Source organism: Echiichthys vipera (assembly GCF_963691815.1).
Source record: "Echiichthys vipera genome assembly, chromosome: X".
Classification (NCBI taxonomy): Eukaryota; Metazoa; Chordata; class Actinopteri; order Perciformes; family Trachinidae; genus Echiichthys; species Echiichthys vipera.
Window position 1 is genome coordinate 16,770,764 of NC_139825.1, and position 16,099 is coordinate 16,786,862.

General features: G+C 39.4%; 1 protein-coding gene across 5 annotated transcripts in view; it reads right to left on the reverse strand.

The window, feature by feature from the left end:
* Positions 1–16,099, reverse strand: part of slc12a5a (solute carrier family 12 member 5a) — a gene marked incomplete at its 5' end in the record, with an annotated part of 169,115 nt that overhangs the window by 14,922 nt on the left and 138,094 nt on the right. For all 5 annotated transcript variants that reach the window (XM_083938584.1, XM_083938583.1, XM_083938582.1 and 2 more), the window contains 3 exons: positions 469–716; positions 2,803–2,933; positions 4,300–4,354. In XM_083938584.1, the coding sequence (XP_083794710.1) occupies positions 469–716; positions 2,803–2,933; positions 4,300–4,354 (434 nt within the window). The remainder of the gene's footprint in view (positions 1–468; positions 717–2,802; positions 2,934–4,299; positions 4,355–16,099) is intronic.

Below are 16,099 nucleotides of genomic sequence, written 5' to 3' on the forward strand. Positions count from 1 at the left end.
ATGTAGAGTAATGGTAAAGGGTAACAAAAACCATTTACATAGCAAAAAAATAAACGTTAACGCAAAAAGCAAAAGTTGGCTGAAAAATAGATGTCACATATATCTATAGATCCATCAGCATCTTAATGAGCATACTTCAGTGTGTAGCAGGTTCAGCTCAGGTTTAACCTGCAAGTGTAGAAGTCTACAGACCTGGTCAGTACATACTGTAGTATTTTTGGCACATGGGGAAAAAAATCTGAATTAAAAGAAAATTGTCAAAGCAGATGGAGTATTTAAAAACAAAACAAATATTTACCTAATTTCCCAGCGTTAGAATAAACACAGAGGGCTTTCTGTTGTTACAAGCCTAGCATTTGTTTTGTGTTTGTGTTCCTACATCAGGTAGGGATTGTCTGAGCCCAGGTGGGTTTCTGTGGCTGACAGGGTTGTGTTTTGTGTTGGACTGTCTTGATTTTCACTGCTTACGGGAATACGGGAGGATCGACGGCGGTCTTGATGACTCCGGCGTAGACGGCCAGGATGGAGAGAATGACACAGGCCAGAAACACCAGGGCCAGCTTGTTGACATACTTGACGCCAACAAAGACCACAGTGGCCATGGAGGTTAAGAGGATTGTCCCGTACACACGCATGTTGTTCAAAAGGGCGGCCTCTGCCTCGGCACCCTCCAAGCCCTCCAAAGGAAAGATGGCCGCTTTGGGCGCTATGTAGATCTGAAGTAGAAGAGTTATAATATTATTTTTCCCCCTGTATATATCCATGGATATCACACCTGCAATTTTCTCATAAAGTTCCATGCAACCCCATTGTTGCCCAAGGGCATCCTGTGGTAGTTGTTTAGGGAGTGTTACTCATCCACTCTCCCTCCTCACATTTCCTCAGCCAGTCTGGGGACTTAAACTGGCAGATTTCAGGTCGCAGGCCTGTTACTCTACCTTACTGCTTACTGCTAAATTTAATAATTTTCGCCCTTGGTTAAAAAATATAAAATAAATATATACATACATTTATAATAAAAGAGTGGTGAGAAAAGCATGAGGTAAGTGAGGATGACAACTCTGTGAAGTGTGAAAACATATAATGCTCACATTAACAGTCCTCTGCTGGAGCTTGAAGCAGCACACATTAATATTTCTCTGCTATTTTAATTCAGCTTAATTAAAGAACTCAAGCATGGTATTAACATTCAAAAAGAACTGCCACTTTTACTACAGTTCAATCGAAGAACAGTCCCATCATATATAAAATGGTTAACCCCTAATTAGCCCGTCAGTATCTGTCATCTGCTTTAGATGATTCATGCCGAAGCTATTACATAAGCATGGGAATTTCTCTTTTTTTTTTTTTCAAAAATCCTTTGGTTTCCACCCAAAACAGTTGAATCACCATGAAGAGGAAATGAAACTGAGAAATACAAGCAGGGAGTCCGGACTCGTTTTCGGTCATTTGGCTGGAGAAAGTGATCTGATGCTAAGAACAGCATTATCTCTAGGCAAACAAATCTCCTGCTTCACTGTGAACTGTTCATGTTTCCTAAAATAGCAGCACCAGTTTGTGTTCTTGGCTTGGGTGGAAGGATGAAACATATTCAAATCAGCCTTCTCCAGATCCGCTCCTTACAATTCTGCAGGGATTGTTATTTTACAATGGAAACTAAGCCAGCTTTGACCCAGAAGACAAAATTAACCTCCAGGCATGATCAAACTCGGCATATCCATTAGAGGCATCCAGGAGGAGAATAACAGTAAAATAAAAAAAATAAAACACACACTCTGGTATATTGATAACAGTGGACCAAAGAGATAAGAGCTGTTTCAAGGAATTGTCTTGTTACACCGCCAGTGTCTTTATTGCTTGCTAATGCAGTATTTGCATAATTACCCAATAGTCTATGCAGCATGGGGGACTGCAGTGAAGGAGTGCATAATAAAAGGCAGAGGAGGAGGAGGAAGAAGAGTAGTAGTAGTAGTAGGAGTAGGAGGAGGAGGAGGAGGAGGAGGAGGAGGAGGAGGAGAAGAGGAATGAAGATCAAGATGAAAGATCCCTGCATTTCATCAACTGATCAGAATTCATGTTAAAGAACAGAGCTTGAGAAAAAATACCTTCAAAGCACTTTGAGGAGGAAAATAAATAGAACTATTTTCACAAAGGCACGTGGCACACAGTGATGCACTGCTAGGTTTAATTTTTATACGGGATAGGTTTTTTTTTAACCTTCGCGGCTGCTGGCTGTAGCTTCATATTGAATGTTCAGACATGAAAACGTGGCTAGAAAGGGTAAGTCAAACTATTGTTCTTACTGTTTAAGTTAACTGCTCTGAGACACTTCTACTGCAGCTTCAGTGTTGACTGAGAATGACATCAATGGGACTGATATGTCAGTCAGACAACGGCTAACAATGAACCAGAAATGCAAATGGGAACTCAGTCGGAATATTAGAATAGGTCTGGGCTCCTTTGAAAAACACATTTTAATACCAATGATATTTTTGCCTGGTGAAATAAAATAAAGAAAAAAAGATTATCCATATTCTCCGTAGACATCAGTGATTGGTTTTTTAATGACTCTGTGTTGCTGGTTTTGTTTGGCTCCTTGCCTCATTGAACCATTTCCAATATTGGCAACAGTTTTGGCCTGGAGCAAAGTAGAACCAAATCTTTTATGTATTAGACAGACAATTTAATCGAAGGCGTTATATTCACTCAATATCATCAATTTAACCCTGCAAATATTGTGAAAGGATAAAGCACATGATGATGACAACAGTAACAGAATGAGAGAGGGAGGGTGTTTCTCACCAGGAGGAGCTCAATGGCCCCCAGGATGTACATGGCTCCAGCGTAGGTGGTCCCCAGGTAGAAACAGATCCCCACTGCTCCCCCAAACTCAGGGCCCAGCGAACGGGATATCATGTAGTAGGAGCCTCCAGCTGCAGAAAAACATATTCATGTTAACAGAAACACTAAGAAATATATGAGTGGTGTTTGCATGTACAATATAATAATGTACTTGACAGGATGAAGATCTGCATTCACTCATAACTCGACAGTGCAGCACCTTCTAACAGGACTCTGTGGAGGTGTGTCTGTGTGTGTGTGTGTTTATTTTTGATTTAAACATAACAGCCGTGAAACAATCAGAAAACAAACTGTTTTATTCCTTTGATTTACTGCTTTTTCCTCACTAAATGGTGCTTGCTCTCTTCACTCACTCTCTAGCTCCCTCCACTATCTCTCCCTGGTTTTTGAGCTGGGCAGGAGTGGAGGGGCTGAGTCTGAATGCTGTGTGCTCCCTAACTGTAAGCAATAATTAAAAAAAAAAAAAAAATTAGTTTTTTTTTTAAACAAATCTCATTTTGTTTAAAAAAAAAAAATCTATTCATCTTTTACTCCATAAAATGGAAAATAAAATTTATATTTTTATTGAGTGACTTAGTATTTATGTGACTCTACAACTTTGCTTTTATCATATTGCTTTCCATTAGTGGTCATTTTGGTTATGCTGTTTCTGTGTGAAGTAAACAGTACTTAAATTACCTAACAGCGTGCAAATAAATTAACTGAGCATAAATAAATAGACTTTAATCAGCGCTTTGCCCAAGCATTAAGGCTGGTACCAGTTATATCGGAGACAGTTATAATTGGCATACAGTTCCACACTTTTCCACAAGCCTGTAATTTGACCCCTGCTGTATGCTCTCCAACTGGTAAGACGCAGGCCATCATTACTATGTAAACTCAAATTATAAAATGTAGCCATACTGTGTACATTAATATGTCTGCATACCGATAAAAACATACATTCAGTTTAACATTGCAAGCATTTGGCTGACATTTTATTTTGTGTGATTAATGTTATGCTATGACGAGGAATTGCCGCAGGGTTGTCCGGCTGAGGGAGTGTCAATAGAGAAAATAGATGAAGTGACTGAGCTTTGAGCAGCAGCTTGTTGCAGGAAAAAATCAGCTGTTACACAAACTCCTGGGCAAATAAGTTCTTGTGTTTCGTTTTTTTACCCTCATAGTTTTTTTTGGTTGGTTTTTTTTCTTGTGTCAGTGATAGAGGCAGGGTGTTTACTGTTGACTGTACAGGAGTCTCACACCACCACACACAGTCCACAAACTTGGTCTGAATGAGTCCTTAAAGTGCACAAGATCCCAGACTAAAGCTTTTAATGTTTCTGTGGATATCAGGCTGCACTGGGTGTAATGTGCCAAAAGCAATCAGTTAAAAGAGAATTTTAGAAGCGGACTGACTCAAACAGTAATGTGTGATACCAGCGTCTGCTCACCCACCTGGCACTACTCCATTGGTAGCGATGGCACTCATTGAGATGGCAGTCAGCATGGTCTGCTCAGAGAGGGAGGGGAAATGACAGAGGAGCAGAAAAAAGAACATTAAATCAGATTCTGCAAATACTGTGAAGTGTAAATATTTAGAGTTTCTTTTTGTAAAAAGTATAATGCTGTTTTCTTTAATGAGCTGTTACTCAAACCCAGCTGTTCTGTATGACAAAGTAAAGAATTGTGTGTTAATTTTGTAACAAAGTTCATAATCAATCTATAAACAAGACTAATGGCCTTTACACACTTGGTGCATGACTAATAGACAAACAACATGCAAAATGCTTGCCTGCAAATATTCATAGATGCAAGTAAACAGTCACACAGTGTGTATGTCTAAAGCTTTTATTGTGAAAGGTACGGAAGGAGCGGATATGGTATGCGCTGCCTTTGTCAATAATAAAAGCCTTCTTAGTTCAGATGGAGCCTCCATGTTGTTGATACTTTATAATCCTCATATGTGCAACATGATTGGTTGACAATTCATTCTCATTTTAGCGTGTTACATGCTATCAATTGATAATTAGTACTAAAGACAAAGTACGGCTGAGGATGATGGGCATGTCATTAGTTTTACAGGTATTTAGCAAGCGGAAAGTTTTAGGGCTCAAAACGTGCAAAACACTGCAGTTCCTGCAACGGCCACTTGAGGGGCAAATTACTACAGCAAATAGAAAACACAACGCCAAAGAGGAAAGCACAACGCCAAATCCAAAACCCAACAAGATTAACTTCTACCGGGAAGGGTAGGTCTCTCTGATCAGAGGATGGATCCTCCTGATTGGACAGACGGACTGCCTGTCTTTTAACAGGAAGGCGAGGTGGAAACCCGCTGCAGCTGTACATTGCCGTGTAACGTGAGGGCGCTCTCTGATTTTCCCGGTGATATGACAGGTTTCAGAGTGAGATATTGAAGCCGACACCGACACACATGTGAGGCAGACAGCTGGTGCACCTCCTTCAGTGCAGCAGCTTCGTCAGCCTCTGGTGCTATCGACGACCCGGTGGGAGGGATGGTCATGGCCATGAAGACTCAGCTGGACGAAAACATGAACTGTGCATCGTAAGCTTAATTTTTTTATGTTTGTCAGCGTCCACATAAACCAGCATAAGTGTTTCAGTCATAAGAACTGAAGTCATGAGAGTGTGGTTAGTACTCTTGCTGTAAAGCAGCCGAAACACACCAGCTAACAAGCTAACACTATTGTTAGCCCGCATTAGCGGTTAGCATCGGATTTTATCAAACCTAACGTTACAAGTTAATCCAGAAAAATCTGTAACATCAGTCCGCTAATGTTAAAACCCTGAAGTGTAGTTACAGAGCGTCAGTTTGAGATTATGTTTGCACAGCTAATGTATTTATAATTTATGGTTGTAAGGACAGCCCACAGACAGTTTAAACGGAGCTATCAGGCATGTAACGTTACCAGCGACGGTCGTGTGTTAACGTTTGAGAGAAGCAGGGTTGTACAGAAGAAAACTGTTCACATCCAGATGAGGTGAGACGTGCCGTCCTCACAGAGCTGCGTGGACCAGGGCAGCTACTCGGCTATCTGCTGTGAGCTAAGGTTGCGTTTAACACGCAGCTGGTGTTTTTGCTGAAGTACTTCCCACATAGTCCGATATACTCATCCTGATGTTTAGGTTGGTTGACAACATATCATCTGTCACGCCGTACGGATGCCCTGCATCAAAAATAATTCTTAATAATAGCGAAAGTATCTTCGGAAATACTCATGCTTTGAAAATAGGCTCTTTTCCGGGTTTTCCATCGCTCCTTACTGTTAAAAGACAGCATTAGGATTTGTTGTTTTGTTTTACGATATGTTGTTGTGCTTTCAGATTTGCTGTTGCGTTTTTATATTTGCTGTTGTGATTGGCTCCTCCGAGCCACTGTAGGAGGCTGGCACCAATCCCCATAGACCCCGTGTTAAAATACCCAACTTTACAGCAGAAATAAACTTGTTTACTGTACAAACTGTTACAAAAACAAAACAGTTTTGTTCTCTGCAGCGAATCTCCTGGTTCATGACAACTGTAGGGGGGTTGAATCTTTATAACTGACCCATTTATATGCACTTTGAGTGACTGGCTTGTTATGATAGTCATAAACCAAAGTACTGGACAATCCAATTTTTGACTTGAAAGGATCACCAAAGTTAATACAATTAATTCTGTAGGAATCATGCAAGTCTGAATCAAATGTCACGGCAATCCAAGGCCAACCTCATGGGGGCGCTAGAGGAAGAACTCAGAGGATCACCAAAGTCATCAGGATTCATCATCTAAGAACCTTAAATGTCTGCACACAATTTTGTGCCAAACCACTTAATAGATACTTTGACCTGCTGAAGGTGCTAAAGGAAAAGTCAAGATCAATGTTAATTTATCCAGTAGTTGTCGGGATATTTCAGTCAGTGTCAGTAGTGGGCAAATCGACCGGCCAAAAACCATACTTCGTTTAAATTTTTTGTCATCCGCCATCTAGTAAAAGTTACTTCCACTTTTTTTTGTCAGACTGCTTAACCACTGTTTATTTTCCTCCCAGTGACAGCGATGATCCACGATATCAGCGCCAGGCCTGTAGTATATAACATCAAAATACCCTGTGATGGAGGTTATGCAAGGATAAAAGGTAATTTACAGCAATGCTAAATGTTAAAGCCGACCGGTTGTTGATTAGATAAATAATAATGCCACCGGGTCTGTCACCAGCTGTCAGAGCACATTCAGACAGACGATGACAACTCTAATCTAACTCCGGTGCCAGGAGAGAGGAGACAAACAGAAATGTAAGGGCATGCTAAGATGGAGATCACTAGTTGCCTACAACACAAACAGCCTTTACTGCTCTGCAGAGGAAGAGAGAGAGAGAGAGAGAGAGAGGTGCAGGCAGCGAGTGGAAGAAAGGGCCAAAAAATACAATTATTAAGTGAGAAATAGAGAAAGAGATATGTGTGACAATACAAAGACAGCATTAAGATTTCATCATTTTTTCAAATGCTTTTGTTGAATTTCTGAGTGTATTTTTACATTGTCTGCACATGAAAGAGAGCAGGGTGGAGACAGAAAGAAAAGCATGGGGACGAGATGTGAGAGCAGGCTGGAAAAAATCAGTGCCATCTCCTCTAACAGCTCCTACTTATTTTCTTTTTTACTTTCACTCCCGCAATTATACAGTGTTTCCATTTTTATTGTGCCATCACTCTCTGTTGCATTTATTGTTTAAGTCATTGTTTCAATGTTTCAAAATACAGCTTTTTATAGCCCACAGGATTTTTATACAGCTGTTACTGATTCCACTTCAAACTAGTTTATGAAATGTTTCACATTTGCAAAAATGCCCTAAAGTGAGATTTGAGGTGATTTTTTCCTACTTGAGCAGAGGATGGGCAAAAGGGGATTTCAGGAAAGGTATAATACCGGTTTGTTTTAGTTGTATAGGGTCTTTTAGTTGGGTCTTTTTTATAGCTAATTTTTACCCTCTATCTCTCAGCCATGCTTTCTTGGAACATTGGTAGCCATTGTACCCACTCATAGACATGGCTCACCCTGCATTATCTATAACAACACATGCTAGTACAAATGTAAATCAAATTCTACTCACATGTAATTCTAATTTTCTAACAAAATTCCCCAAATGTTTGATGTTAAAAGCCAACTACTGGCTGTCAAATTGTTATCAGAGTGAATGAGCAAGGTTGGTGGATGGCACTTTGTGTACTGTTCATGTAATGATGTTGCTGTGGTGTGAATAAAATATTTGCTCTGAGTACAGAAAGCAGAAATTAACAAGATTTGTCATTCCAGTGCAGGAATGTGCCACAAACACCAAAACTCTGGTATACAGAGAAATACAGAGGGATTTCCATGACAGTGATTAGTGATTAATAGGCTTAATTAGCATTATATGAACCTGTTTGGCCAGGGCCTGAATGTAACAGACGTTAATTTATATGTAAAAGTCCCACACTCAAGCTTAAACTCTCAAATATCGCCCTCAAAAATCCAGTATCGGCTGGGCTCTATTATGAATTCAATGGTTAAATGGGGTTTACTTTTAATATCTTTTGCTTTTGAAAAGTGCTTCACTCATAAATGTAACAATACTACAACAACAACCACTACTAAAATAATTATCAATAAATAATAATATATTTTTTCCCTGATACTGTATAATATTAAATCAGTGAACATTGTTGTGGTGTTCTTGTACCGCAATCCCTGAAGATGAATTCACAACACTTCCTACATTACTAACATTTTTATTATTATTATTATTACGGTAACTTGGACCAGCAGGAAAGAGTGAGACTTATATTGGAAGAAAAGTCCCAGCCGGTTATGTTGGACTATCATTACGTGCGTCTCTGTGAAGACTGTAATGTGGTTAGTGTCACCTGAGGGCCCAGTGGACTGGCGATCAGGAGTGAAGAATGAGTGGGACTGCGCTCTGCTCCTCTCTCTAATCTGGTCATAATGAGGCCACAAGCTCTTCTCCCACCACAGCAGATAAGACAGTAATTGTTTAAGTGTTTTATCTGATGTGGGCAGCAGCCACGCAGAGGTAGTGTGTCGCATACTGAGTCACTGAATCACCACACAACTGTACAGGACAGCCACCTATGAAAGCATGATTCCAGCCAACTAGTCGAGGCATACGGGGCTGATGTACATTCGGGATAATATTTGGCTCTGAATTAAATATATTTCAGTAATGGTAAAAAGGCAATATGATTAGAAGCCTTAAGCCTTTTCATGTAGTGTAAAGAATGGATCTTTTCTAATATAAACTGCAAACACTGGCATAACTCGACCTACAGTAGTATTTTTTTAATTTTTAATTTTTGCTTATCACACTTCGCTGTGTGTAGGGCTCATCATCTCCATCCTGCAGTACAAAAACAATGCTGCTACTTGTGCATGTCCTCTACACTGAGCATCAGCTGGGGAGGATTTAGATTTTATTTTACATGTTAGCTCAGTCTTTTAGCTCAATATAATTTATGTAGCCATTAAGTGCACATTTAAGTCCTTTTCACAGGCTTAACATTTAAAAACAAGTCAGCTGCTGGACACAGAGTCTTAAACCAATATACTAGATAGCTACAGCTGATAAAGTATGCGAGTGACACTTGTTATTATTAACAGAAGTCAGCTAGAAATTAGAATCCTGCTTTTATCTACCTCTGTGTGAAATCAAGGACGCTTTGTGCGAAAAATCACCGAGGGTTTTGAGTAGTAAATCTGCCACCGTAACAATTGTCAACTACAAGGGGGCTAATGGGACTGTCACTTTATCCCTTTCTGTAAAAGGTTTGGATGAATTTTATCCTAATTGTAGATTCATCCTTTTTGTTTTCAATGTTCACAGTCTACAGCACAATTTGCTTTGTCTGGACGACAACAAGCTCCAGACAGGAAACAATAGCAACTGTGACCTTTAAAAACCCACTCAAGCGTTTTGTCTCTCTGGTGAAACTGGTGATTTCACTTCTATCTTCTGGTTAATTCCTGATGGTCTGTCATTTTCTTTACATGTAGACCTCAGATGATATATATATATATATATATATACAGGACAAATCAGCTAACCTGTTGTTGCTAAGCAAACCCAGTCATTTTCTTGGACTTTCAAAAAAAACGAGAAGAAGAAAAAAAAATGTGGCAGCATATTGCTGGCGTGAAGAGGCCGCTGGCTGCAACAGAACAAAAAGAAGATGAGGAGGACGATTAAAAAAAGAAAAAATACGTTTTAATACAAAGTGACGAGGTTCTCGACTGGCTTGTGTGCGACGCCACAACAGAGGAGATGCAGTGTCGGGATCACCGTGTGTTTGGAGAGTGGAAGAAGCAGAGGGGAGAGTTTGCTCCTACTGAGCTCTCAGCCTGTGCTCTGTGAAAGGATTTTTATTCAGTGTCTGACCTCCACATTACAGTGTAATGTAGTTTGGTTTCTGTTTATTATTATTGTTTATCTAAATGTTATTCAGTCAAAATAAATAAATGAGACTATCAGTGAGATGCTTTACTGTTTTCATTTCTGTTAGTTTCTATTCTAAATGCCTGCCACACCAGGTCAGACACAGCTGTAAGTCATTCTAGTTATTAATGAGATTAAGTTGGTTAATAACTCAACAGCACGTTAATGTGGATTCTGTACAAGTTCAAGAACCATTCTTGTGCATTTTCTGAGTCGTTCACCTTTATTTTAGGCACACAAAAAAAGTTAACTTCCGGCCCTGTATATATATATATATATATATATATATATATATGATATATATGATATATATGTATTTAAATTATTTTTATGAAACCCTCTTTGGTCCCTTTACCTTCACTTTTAGAAGGGGGCGTCCCTGCAGACGGGGACATCAACAAATGTCATCAATCAGCTGCTGTCAAACACAGAGGATCACACTGACTGTCTGGCAAAGTTTGCATTTATCTCAGAAAGTCACACTTTGATTTGCGGCAAATGTAAATCAAGGGGAGGCCCCTCCAATGAAAAAGGTAAATATTTAACTAATAGATATCAACATGCCCAAGTGATAATCTACATTAAGGCAATTCTTTTTGTATTACAAGTTTTCTGAAAAGCCATGTTTAAATATGCAAACGACGCATTTTCTAATACTAACATTTGGTGAAATTAGGATAAATCTACAGGTGCAAATAGAGAAAATCTAGTAAAATAAACACCTAAATGTTTAATTGGGATGTTTTCTTTCCACTAGTCTAAAAAAAGCCATGTTATGGAAGCAAAATAGACTAATGAGTGCATTAAACAACAATGTTTTTGCCTCTAGTGTTTCGCCTTAACTTGATGTGTAGATTAAATATTTAAATTTGAGGTTAACTAGATTTGTTCAGGATTTTGTCCCTTATTTTTTCCCTGGTCAAATTATTTATGGCCAAAAGCCCAACTTATTTACCAAATGACTACATGTCAGAAAAAGCCCAACTTATTTACCAAATGACTACATGTCAGAATCAACACCTGATTGGTGGCCTGGCACTAAAGGCAGCAGTGTTCTGCTGCAGAGGGCAGGATGTGCAGCATCTTTTTTTCCCACTGACCCAGAGTCTGTGGCCTGTTTTATTGTCCCACTTTCAGGCAGTAAAGGTCACCTGGAACAGGGATGGTTTAAGTTTCTTTGATGGGGAATACTGCATTTGTTTGTTAACACCATCTTTTTGTGAAGCCTGAAATCAGCGCCTGTACCTCCATCTCACATTCACCCTCTGGCCTCCAAGCGTGCTAGTAGAAAACACCATTATGCCGCCTCGCCATCTGTCTCGTTCATGCTGAACATCAGACAGCTTACATATCACACAAAAGGGACAGTTTCCTTCTAAGGCAGTGTGAATGCTAGGGAAACTTGAATAATTGCAAAGCCACCATGATGATTACGTCTGAGCCTGAGGAATGTATTTGGAGAAGAAGCTAATTTTCATTTTTAACAAAAGTCTGCTGATAGACCCGTTACGCTTACTGCAAAAGACACTTTAAGTGTGTTTCTTCCCAAAGCTACAGCCAAAGCTACAGTCAAACTCTGATTTTGGCCTTTAGTCGACCTCCGAAAATTGGCAGAAATTGGTTGTGACAGGAATGGAGTTTCTACGCTGCCCTGAGAGCATGCTTCATTAGCATGCTTCATTACACAAATGCAGAATAGTTCTGTCAAGTACAACTTAATAAACATACAATGGTACAATTTAAGTTTATTTTCAGAGTGCTGTTTATCATTTGAAGTCCCTGTCGATGGTATACCGCAGAAGCAAAAGTGCCATGTGAAGGAGATGGAGATTGAGGGGATTTTTACGTTCAGACTGACTTTGATAGATGGAAGGTGAGCACAAGAGGATGAGATGCAGCTTTCTGAGATAGACGGAAGCGAGAGGTGGCAAAGCAGGAAAAAAATTGGAAAGCCGGTTAAAAGAGATGGAAAGGAGGAGAAAAAAGAGGAAATAATGAGGCAGTAAAATGAAGAAAGGGTTGGAGGAATTGAGATGAGAGCAAATAAAATGAAAGGGATGAAAGGAGTAAAGCAGCCTTAGCATTTAAATGAGTCACGACAGAGGGCAGCCCACCCTTACCCTCATAGCATTTGGATTCAAGACCTGGAAGTAATGAGGAAGGCCAAACAACAGATGACTTTCCATCGAGAATATTAAACCTAATTTTATCTTGGTGACAAGCCTGCATTTGTTATCTGGGCTAAAAATACACACATGCAGCACCATGTTTGAAAATATGGGCTCGGAGAATGACATCTGCAGTCATATACTGACCTTTAAAATGGTTGTGTGTATAATTTCATAGTTAATGGTATATAATGTGTCAGAGCTGTTTCGCGTGGAGGCACATTCCTCATAAAATAATGACTCCCATGAACGTGTGCGATGCTCGGCGGCTCGTTAATGTTCTGTCAAAATGTTGCGTGACGGAAAATTAATGGTGTAAGTGTTTGACAGTTGCAGATATGTGCCGCTGTGATTGAGCATCTAATGAAAAGTGCTCAGTCAGTGATATCCCATCATGCATTAAGTGAATAAAACATGGGGGTCGTGCTGCATATTATCGAGCTTTACAGCACGCGTGATTCCTCCCCACTTCAAGTCCTGTGGATTTCACTAAGGTGGGGATCACTGCATGCAAGTACTGTATGTACACACATACACACACTCCTGCGGTGTGTTGCTGGCAACCCCTGGAGGGCTGGGGGGTTATGTGTTATGTAAGGAGCTCAGGAGGAGAGAGGTGGGGGTTTCTCACACACCGTTCACGCTCAGGCTTATCGCCCTGGGGCTCTGCAATGAGTTTGTGTGACTGATAAGAAAAAAGTGCATGTATGTGTGAGAGAGACAGATAGAATTGGTAAGTAAAAATTTGAGAGAAAATGAGGGAAGAACAAAAAATACAGAGGTTAAATATTTGCCCGGTATATGATGTGCAAGCATGAGACATTTAGCTATCTGTGTTTGTGTGTGTTTGCGTGACTTCCTGTCAAACGGAGTCTAAACCAGCTTTGAAGTTGGAGTTGTTTTTTTTTTTTTACACTGCATATTTATTTAACGCTATCTTTAATATAAAACTGAGCATGATGTTTCTTCCAGAAGCTTCCACAGAATATCTCCTATTTTAGAAAATGAGTAAACCAACATTATACTGCAATACAAGTTGTGTTCTGTAAATATGATATATTGCCGTCGTACATAAGCAGGTATTTTAAATATTTTTACATGGTTTTTAGTATCTGTATTTTAGATGTAATGAAGAACATGTTTTCCTCAACAATTGCATGTTTCCAATTAAGTACAATGATCAAAACAAAAACAGTAAAAAAAGAAAAAGGAAAAAAAAGATTTCCCTCACTATGTTGTTTCAAAGCCCTCTCTACACTGTCACAGAGAACGTGATTGGGAAGCATATTGCCTGTGTGTCTGTGCAAGCAACTTTGCTATGGTTTGGATTTGAGGGGGTTGTTCTATAAATACACTCTGTGCTGGAGGAGAATCTAGGCTGCACAAACAAACAGACATGCCAACATACAGTCGTGCCACAATGCATGCTGCAAACCAAATGACACACAATGCTGACAACTGATAGACCGCACAGTTTGAATTAAACTGCCCCCTACGATAACATGGCTTTGAAAGAGACTAGAGAGCTAAATTCAAATAGAATGTCTAAAGTTTCCTTATATCTGACAGAAAGCATAGTCAGAAAATGCATCCACCTCCTTTCTCCTGAATAGATAAGATGTTGGGCACTAGGTGTGGAGGCACATTATATGTTCCCTGACAATTAGATGCATCAAACAGGTCAAACACGATCAGTTCGTAACAGGCACTTAGATCACTGACAGCAGTGCCGTAGATCCTATGGGACAGTGTGTTTTGTAATTCGAGTCTCAAGGCAATGGCTGGGTGTCAACACCAATGTCACTCTGACACATGACATTAATGGGAACCAGGGAACATCACAGTGCGTCTTTATCAATTTTGATCCTTTTACAGATCAGATGTTTAGCATCATTAAAATACAACTGGAGTGATGAAAGAGTGGCGGCATCCTTCTTTTTGCAAACCTCAAAGGGAACCTTGTTTGGAGCATGTTCTAAGATAGCAGTCATGGCTACTGTCATTACCGTGATAGGACGATTAGGGCCGCAACTAACGATTCATTTCATCAGTGATTAATTGTTACGTCTATAAAATTTCAGAAACTAGTGAAAAATTTTTGATGTCTTGTGCCTTGTCCAAAACCCAAAGATATTTAGTTTAATATGAAAAAGGAACAGAGAAAAGCAGGATATCTCCATGTTTGAGAGTATAAACTCCTTTTCTATGCCTAGGTCCAGACCTGAGATTTTGGCTGTGTCGCCTAGTCATAACTGTCACGTGATAGTTACAGCAATATTATACATCACCAATAGACAGTGTGATCAAACCTGCTAAAATAGAAATTATAATTACCTTAATAAGGTTTTGTTGGGTTTGAAGCAGGGTCAGTATTACCACTATTGCACATAAATATAATGACTATTTCCCAAAGGCGATAAACTCTCAAACTCTTGACCATGAGCATGCTATTGTGTGTGGCAAGAGGCTAAAGTACTACTCATATGTTGGTCATAAGTATAATACTACGCTGTTGAATTAAAGATAATAAACAGGATGAACTAATTATTTCTACTTAAAGCTGCACAGTCTGTACTTCAAAGAGTGGTGGCTCCCTGAGCATGGTGAGCTTTTTAGAATGGGTAATGCTGAAAAGGCTTTCAATTGCATGTTTTTTTCATCATATGTGTTTATGTATGGAGGTTCTAGATGTGATTTATGTGATGTATATGTGTGTTTGAAGTTTAATTGTTTTTTTAAAGGATATGTCAAATCACATCAAAAGACCAAAACCAACAATGAATTGATCCTACTAACACTTCACTGAGCCACATTCTTGCACTGATTGACGTGCTCCTTCATTAACATGAAAATGGGCACTGAAGTTTATTTCGAGTCAATCCCACACACTCCATCCCGCTGTTGTAAAATACTCACAAGCAGCTGAATATAGTCCCCAACAAATGCTACGTTAACTCCTGTTGAGTAGCTTTTTCTGAAAACTACAATACCCAGCTGTTATAGGAAATGACTCAGCCTTTTCTTAACAATAAATACATAATTAAAGTACATAATCAGGACCAATTTTTCAAGATTTGCGTGTTCAGTGGGAACAACAATGCAAGAGTCAACAAATACTTTACAGAAGTTGATCGTACCTACCGGGAGACAAACGTTACTTTAATACTTTCAATGAAAGTTTATGATTCCTTGCAGCAGTCCGTGCGGGAGTTAAATGCCAGCTTCAGACAGGAAGACTCTTCACAAACTAATAAGATGGCAAACTTTGTGCTAAGGGTTTTTTTTGGACTCCACAAAGGAAGTTTGAGAGAAGATAATTGGCTACTGGATACTGACCATCATGCAGTATACTTTATGATATTGCAAAACTCTAGCAATTGAGCAACCATTTAGGGATAATGGTAATGTATGTTTATGGCCAATCCAGTGAATTAAATACCTGAAAAATAAAGATACATCATCACATCCATGCAAAAGTCAGATGCTGCATTGCCTACAATGGCCTAAACGAGCCACAGATACACTATTAAAACGATATCTGCAGTATAAATGGTAAGCTACATTTCTTATGATGGACAGATTAATGGTATTTATCGCAGCT